The 8,317-nt window shown below is 43.4% G+C and overlaps 1 protein-coding gene across 2 annotated transcripts in view; it reads left to right on the forward strand.

Moving 5' to 3' along the window:
• The window catches only part of CIR1 (corepressor interacting with RBPJ, 1), a 34,515-nt gene that overhangs the window by 24,714 nt on the left and 1,484 nt on the right, over positions 1 to 8,317 (forward strand). For both annotated transcript variants that reach the window (XM_015423733.1, XM_015423734.1), the window contains exons 8-10: positions 3,193 to 3,299; positions 5,875 to 5,960; positions 8,274 to 8,317. The exon at positions 8,274 to 8,317 is cut by the window's right edge and continues 1,484 nt beyond it. In XM_015423733.1, coding sequence (XP_015279219.1) covers positions 3,193 to 3,299; positions 5,875 to 5,960; positions 8,274 to 8,317 — 237 coding nt within the window. The remainder of the gene's footprint in view (positions 1 to 3,192; positions 3,300 to 5,874; positions 5,961 to 8,273) is intronic.

Below are 8,317 nucleotides of genomic sequence, written 5' to 3' on the forward strand. Positions count from 1 at the left end.
CATTCCTGCAACCTACCCTGTTTCAACTCCAGGAGCTTATTCTTGGCCTGGAAATTTCCTCACAATGTCTGTTCGAGCAACACTCTCTCTCTCTCTGTGATTTGTTTAAAGCTTTGCATAACTCCAGGTCATCTCTGATGCTCTGTAGTGCCAGACATTCAAGGGCAATGTTTGAGTTCTTGACAAGGCAGGCAAAGACATTTCACAGCAAGGTTTCACAGGCTTGTTCTTAGGTGCATTCAAGATAAAATTTCAAACAAGTAGTGTGTATTAAGAGTTGCTTTTTCATACTTCCTAGCCAGAGACCTAGGGTGTTTTTGAAGAATAACCACTACATGCCCTGTGTTCTGTACTATGAAGCGAGCCACAGTTTTGTTTTGCCGCTTTCTACGCACAGCACAGTACACTGGACTCCCTGATCCTGGTATTAGCATCTTTAACCCCACCTCTGAATATCTCTGCCAAAAGATTGCCTTGTACAGTTACATTAAAAGGCTCATTTTGTTCCCATTTGCAAACTGCTGTTTATTTGGCATCAGCTGACTCTGTGCACTTAAAAGTGCTTCTTTTTAAATGTTTCTTTTGAGGATTTGGGGCATGCTGAGATGTTTCATAGTTCAACAGCTTCCTTTTTAAAAGCTTTAATGCCGAATGAGGGTGAAATGCACGTATCTTTGATATCCATCATTGGTCTGGCAATTAAAGTGTGTATTCGTGCTAAATCAGTGTTTGATATATAAAAGCATGGTGGAAAACAACAACCCACTTGGATGCACAGGTAGCATGCTGTTCAGCTATACACCAGGAAGGGGGGAAAGTAAAGGAATATTACAGGTGCTAGGTTTGTACAGCAGATAGGAGGGTGTTTACTGTGCTGAATTAGAAATGAACACCGCTCCAGCCCCAAACCAATCCCACTGAGGAAATCATACACAACAGCAGCAACTTCTGAACAAGAGCGCCTGTGGTGGCAAATCAATAATCTGAAGTAAGGTGATGGAAAATACTACAAATCCAAAGTTCACCTTCTTTGTTCCTCGCTTGCAGGGAGTTTGTCTTTGCGTGATCCTAACCCTGCAGTCCTAATTTGTTTGGGAGTGAATTCCACTGAAATGAATGGGAGAGGTTAGCAAACGATTAAGAGCACGTTCTATGTTGAGGCTTTGGAAATGGCACAGTTCTCTGGATTTAATCCCATATGTCAGAGCCCTACAATTTTCTTATGGGCTTTACCACCCTGTCTCATAGCACTAAAGGGGTGTACCTGTGTAAAACCAGTGAAATGGTCAGGAAGCTATTTTGGAGTATATTATTATTGTGCAAGTGTATTGTGTGTGCAGGGAATGTGTCCGCAGAACTGTTTCCTGCCTGCATGTCCTTAAGCACCAGGTGTTGCCACATTAATCCTACCACTGTTTTTCAGTGACTTCAGTGTTCCTCAGACCACATACTGATGGCAGGTGCAGGGGGTTGTTGCTTGGATCCTGACCCTTTCTTCTATTTCCTCAGTATATCATCCATCACAGAGGTGAAGCGTGTCCCTCTGGCACTGGGCATTTTCTGTTTAGTGTCTTGCAATGAGCAAGTTGCACTTACCCCTGGAGGAGCGTGTTTCCTAACATAGGGCATGTTGTAAGAAAGGTTGCCTATCCATTTCCAGGCACAATTCAAAGAGCTGGTTCTTTAAGGCCCTAAACAGCTTGGGGCCAGAGTATCTGAGGGACTGTCTCCTCCCATACTCTCCAGCCCGTCAGCCTCTCAGGCCCTGCTCTCTGTGCCTCCACCTCCAGAGGTGAGGCAGGTGGCCACTAGAGACAGGGTATTTTCTGTGGTGGCACCCCATCTTTGGAATACCATCCACCATGAGGCTTGCCTGGCACTAACTTTACTTCTTTTTAGAAAATACATCTTTTAATTAGGCTGGTTAGACCTCTCTTGGAGTACTGTGTTCAGTTTTGTGCACCACAGCTTAAGAAGGATGTTGACAAGCTGGAACGTGTCCAGAGGAGGGCAACGAAGATGGTGAGGGGTCTGGAGAGCAAGTCCTACAAGGAAAGGTTGAAGGAGCTGGGTATCTTTAGACTGGAGATGACTGAGAGGTGATAGGATAACTGTCTCCAAGTATTTGAAGGGCTGTCATACGGAGGATGGAGTGGAGTTCTTTTCTGATGTCCTAGAAGATCAGACCAGAACCGACAGATTGAAATTAAATCCAAAAGGTAGTTGGCTAAATGTTAGGAAGAACGTTACTTTAATTTTAAGCTGTCTCAAAATGGAAGAAGGGGAGCAGTGACAGACTTCAAAATACATCCCTCGGCAAAGGGATCAAGCCAGTGCTACCGTTAGAACTGTGGGTCATTAAAACTAAAAGACACAGGTGAGGGGAGGGGGGCAGCTAGATATGATAATCTTAAGGTGCTTCTGGAGACATAACCTGCTTTAAACCAAGGTTTCAAATCCTAGATAACATTCACACTGATCATAGTTCATGTTGATTCAGATATGAAAACGGATTTTGTTACATGGTAGCAAAAGCCATAGGGGGGGGTGTTGCAAGAGAAAGAAAGAGCAGAGAGAACATAAAATCACCCTGTCTGTTAAGGGAGAGAAGCCATTCCACTGGCAAAAGCCCAAGACTTCTGCTTCTGGTGATTTTGGCCCCTTTCCCAAGTTAGGAGCCATGCATATTGGATACCAAAAAAATGAAGTTGGGGTTAACATTTGAGAGTCATGTTGGAACTTGGGTGGGGGCAGTGTTTTAAAAGCCAAGCTTAATTGTTTTTAAAATATACTTTAAAAGCACTCCTTTTAAAAGTGTGTTTTCACATCATTGTCAGGAAGTGTTTAAGACTTAGTTGGCATGGGTTTCCTAAGCTTTTCTGAATTTCCCCTCCCTACTTTTTATCAAAAGCTTAGAGCCAGACAATACCTAAATATATTGTTTTCAACATGACAAAGTTACATAAGAAGAGAATCCCCTTGCACTAAAAGAAAAACGCAATTATTTTCTATTCTGAATCTCCAGACTGCTGTTTTAGAAAATCATATCTGATTATTTGCTCAGCAGAAGATTATTGAGTTGATTTAGCTGTGATTTTACTTAACAAAGCTTCAGCTGAATTCCCACTGTGGAGTCCAAAAAAAGGTAGAGAGATATAAATGATACATTCAAACTGTGATTTTGGTGAACAGGGCCATCAATGCACCCCTCGGAGCTAATAGCGGAGATGAGAAACAGTGGGTTTGCACTGAAACAAAATGTACTGGGGAGAAACTTGACCGCAAATGATCCATCACAGGTAATGATCTTTTTATCAGTAAGCTGAAAATGTCTGTAAATCTAAATGTGATTGCTTGTGAATTGTTGCTTAATGTTTCTATAATATGCATATCCATAGGAAAGCTGAATAGAAGGAGCAAGAGATGTGTTATCCTGAAACTTGCTCTGTTTTCCACTCGTGTGTGTGTGTGTGTGTGTGTGTGTGTGTTAGCCAGAATGACAGCTCTTTTTTTAAAAAAAATTCCCCAGCCACTAGTTTAATAGATGAAAAATCTCCTGTAGGTTAGCAGAACTTTAATATCTCCCAGAAAAAAATTGGTTCCAGCTTAGTTAGGTTAAGATAATGAGTGCCATTTCCAGAGCTGCTTCTGGATAAGGCTGGGGGTGGGGGAGGTAATAGTGCTGTTCAAGGAGTGCCGTGCCTGAAAGATGACCGGAACGCTGATTCTACATGCTGCGGATGAGGGGCATTCCCTTCCACGCACCATTATGGGCAGCCAAGCTTGGGAAAACAAAACAAAAGAGAGAGACGTAACTGGGAAGGCATGGTACAGACCCTGCAGACGGACTGCTTCTCCCCGCACTTCCATGCTGCTTGCTGGGGTATTCCAGCCAGCCGGGTCAGTGGCAGCAGCTTCCAGGCGGAGAACAGGGTAGCAGAGGCTGGCTACGCTCTTCAGGCTCCTTTTTTCCAGCCAGGGGGAGCGTTGCTGGAAGGAGCACGAGACTTCTGGACCCTCGATAGGGTTGGCCTGGAGGGGGGAAAAAGTCCTGTCCCTTTAAACAGAAGCTTATGGGGTTGTTATCTACCAAGGGATGTTCTTTTCCTCCCTGCCCTGAAAAACTTCAGCTGCCCCTTTCCGCACCTTAAGCTTGTATTAAAGGGACAGAGGATTCCCCCACCCCCCAGTCTAGCTGACAGCCCTCCCTTGGAATAGTGCTGGGGCTTACTTGAACTCAGAGGACCAGGGGATCCTGTGCAGAGCGGCCAGGGACGTCCTCAACTCGTGTCACTTAACGTGTCATATTCAGGGTTGACGCCCACCCGACGGCAGTGGTTCCGTCTTCTGAACGTGCATCTGTTCCACCTGCCTGGGGAGAAGGGAGGGGCACCTGACTTTTAAAGCAAAAAGAAAAGGGTTCTTGGGTGAGCAAAGCGGAACCTTCCTACCTCTGGTGGCTCATCTCCCTGTGGTTCTCGTACAGGTCCTTTTTATTTTCTCCAGCCGGGGCCTCCAGTCTCGGAAGTGAATACCGGCTGAGAAAAAAGAAGTTGGGAGGAAGGGGCTGTTGGGGGGGGGGGGGCTGTGGGACGACAGGCAGGTTCAGCTCCCTGACACCCATTCTGCTTTCAAAATCAGGACTCCCTCCTCAGCTCCCTCTTCCTGTGACTAGTGCAGCTACATGTTTAAAGTGTTCAGAACTGCATCCATCCAGTCTGAGCAGGCTTCTTTCTCAGTACACTAATATAGCAGTGGCAGCTGCAGTGCCAGTGCTGGGTGAACGGGGGTGGTGGTGGCGCAGATGTGTCATACTCTTGCGTGGTATTGGACACCTACACAGTGTACCATAATGCCCTGCTTTTGTTCAGAGGCTTAAGAATCTACCTCCAACCTAATTCATACCGATGAGCCAGTTCAGATCTTACCTGCTAGAAATCTTGACCTGGTAACTAGCCTTGAATGCATGTGTTCCCCACTCCTTCCCTTGCGCCACAAAGAGAAAATAACGTCTGGTCCAGGCAGTATACTGTGTTCATTGGAATACAGTGGCTCCCTGAGACCACAGGGTTTTCCAGGAATGAAGAAGTCAGGGAATTGCCAACCCAAATAACTGCAATGCAGGATGAATCGGGTGTTTTTTCTCCTCCCCCCACCCCCTTTTGGTAAAGAGAAGTACATGAGACCCAACTATCTGTCAGACATTTCTCTAAAGCAAGCAAGCGTCTGAATAGGAATCGTGCTAATTTTGTTCACGTCACGTACTAATCACTCTTGTATAAAAAGCCATGTTAAAAGTGATAGACAAAAAAAGTGGAGAAAGCACTTATTAACATTAAAAGCTTTGAAAACTTTGAAAACTGAAAGCAGTGGAATACATACCTTCAACCAGTACTCTTTCCATGATGTGCATAAGGCTAGAGCCAACCAGGTGGGAAAAAAATCCCCTGTAAATGCCAAATAAGGGTATGTTGCAGATCATGAGACCAGTGTGGACAAAAGCCCATGTGGGTTAAGGGCTGCAGGTGAATAAGGCGAGATTGAGTAAAAAAAAGCCAGCTGGATCTAACACACTTTTCTGTTGAGTCACGCTGATTTTTCTATCCGTATGGTGGTGCTTCATGTATATGGATGCTTGCTTACCCTTTGTCCTCCTTGAAGGAGCTGTTTGGAGAAAAGTATTTCAAGCACCACTTTCAACAGGAATCCCTTCTGTGCAACGTTCTGGCAATTTACTTGTCCCCAAAGACCCACGTTTTACTCATCATTCTAAAAGAACAAACATATTATGTAGATGACTGCTCTAATGCTCTGTGCAGCTTCCCCCCCCCCCATTCATAGCTGAAAGCAAAATGCTTCCTTTCCTCTTTATAGGAATTTGTTGCAAGTGAAGGGGAAGATGACCCAGAAGTGGAATTCTTAAAATCCTTGACGACTAAGCAAAAACAAAAACTCTTGAGGTAAGCACATGACTAGCACAGAACGCCATCAATGCTATCCTTACAGGGCCAGTGCAGTGCAGTGCAGTGGTTAGAGGGTCAGACTAGGATCTGAAAGACCCAGGTTCGAATCCCCACTCTGCCATGGAAACTTGCTGGGCGACCTTGGGCCAGTCACACACCCGCACACAGGTATGTTATGAGAATCAAATGGAGGAGAGGAGAACAATGCAAGCCACTTTGAGCCCCCATTGAGGGAAAGGTGGGGTGTAAATGAGGTACTATGGAGCTGCGGTGGCTCAAGTGGTTAAGACGCTGAACTGCAGGCTGTGGAAGGTCAGTAGTTCAGCAGTTCGAGACCCGAGTGTGCCGCATGATGGAGTGAGCTCCCATCTCTAGTTCCAGCTCCTGCCAGCCTAGCAGTTCGAAAGCAAGAAATTGCAAGTAGATAAATAGGTACCACTTCAGTGGGAAGGTAACAGCGTTCCGTGCACCTTGGTGTTTAGTCATGCCGGCCACATGACCATGGAAACGTCTTCGGACAGCGCTGGCTCTTCGGCTTTGAAACGGAGATGAGCACCGCAACCCTAGAGTCGGATTCAACTGGCTTTCGAGCAAGGGAACCTTTACCTTTACCTTTAAATGAGGTACAGGCTAACTAATTTGGATTATCTAACACAATCTTGCCCAGGCTAACCCAATCTCATTAGATCTCGGAAGCTAAGCAGGGTCGTCTTAGTAGTGGCAGAATTCCCATTAGGGTTGGGGGATTTGGGGTTTCTATGAACCTAAAAATGAGCTTGACAAGATTTGGTTATCCTCAAAGGACAAACTGATCCAAAAACTATATAGCTTCTTGTTAGAAGATTATATGCAGGATGAAGCAGTCAAAACAACGATGATCTCGTGGATGCAGGATATAGGTCATAATATAGAGACAGATGACTGGTCTAAAATATGGAAAACTGTAAACTATATGAGAGCGACACCCTATAAGGAGAATATCTATAAAATGTTTCATAGATGGTATTGGTCTCCGGATAAAATAGCTAGATGTCATACCAATGCCTCCAATAAATGTTGGAAATGTAAAACAAATGTAGGAACCTTTTATCATATGTGGTGGAGGTGTAAAAAAGTACAAAAATATTGGCGGATGGTACACAAAATAATTTCAGAAATATTGAACATAAATGTAACGTTAACACCAGAAACCTGCTTGTTAAATATAATTCCAGGAGGTTACCAATATCACAATGTATATTTGTTGACTTATATCATAACATCTGCTAGAATACTATTGGCAAAATTTTGGAAAACAGAAAATTTACCTTCCAGAGAGGAAATAGCGTATAAATTAACTGAAGTTGGGGAAATGGACAAACTGAGTATACTGTTACAGGGAAAAGATGATAACTTACATTCAAAAAGATGGTTGAGAGTGTATCAATGGATGGAGAACAAAATGGACAAATAGACTCAAATTTATGAGAAAATATGATTTATGAAGTTCTGTAGAATGAAAAACCTAATAAAGGTTTTTTAAAAAAAGGGTTGGGGGATTTGGGCTGAAGCTCTGAAATATCTCACCCCAATTACTGGAAGAACTTTTCAGGCAAAATGTACCATGGCTTGCATCAGGGCTGCCATGCCTTGTACAAATAGTAAAATAAAAGCAATATGGTTTCAGTCTTATGCACACTTGCCTTGGGACTAAGCTCCCACTGTATAAAATAGAACTTAGTTCTAAGTATCTGAAGAGGTGAGCCGTGACTCACTAAGGCTCATACCCTGCCACAAATTTTGTTAGTTCTTAAGGTGCTACTGAACTCTGGCTCTTCTCTACTATTCTGGGTAGACATTCCTCCTTTGCAGTCTTACTCAATAGTGACTTAAGGCATCTATATCTAAATAAAGGCATTCTTTTTCTTGATAAACTAAAATTAAAGTAGAAGCAGTTATTTAGGGCATGGTTACATCCTTTAACTGAAAAATTCACCAGAAAACAGACTAATCTGCTTGTTCAAATATTAAATTTTTGGCCTAAGTTTAGATAGCTTTCCCCTGCTTTCTTTTTTTTTGCAGTACATAAGATAGCGATTGGTTGGTTTTTATAGTAAGAAGAGGTTATCTTAAAAAGGCTGAGGTGGTAAGTTTGGAAGACCAAGTGGGTGTTTAAAAATAAATAAACTCATCACTGTCTGGATTGTATTGTGTATCATCCTGCTTAATTACTGACCTGTAAGAGATACAGTGGTGGCATTCCATTGGTTTTTTTTAAAGTCTCTCTCTCTCCCTGTAATTGCTCTACTTTTTCTATGTTCAAAATGAAAGGAAACTGGACCGCCTGGAGAAAAAAAAGAAGAAGAAGAAAGATC

This window comes from Gekko japonicus, unplaced genomic scaffold (assembly GCF_001447785.1).
Source record: "Gekko japonicus isolate JY-2015 unplaced genomic scaffold, Gekko_japonicus_V1.1 scaffold48, whole genome shotgun sequence".
In the NCBI taxonomy this organism is placed as follows: Eukaryota; Metazoa; Chordata; class Lepidosauria; order Squamata; family Gekkonidae; genus Gekko; species Gekko japonicus.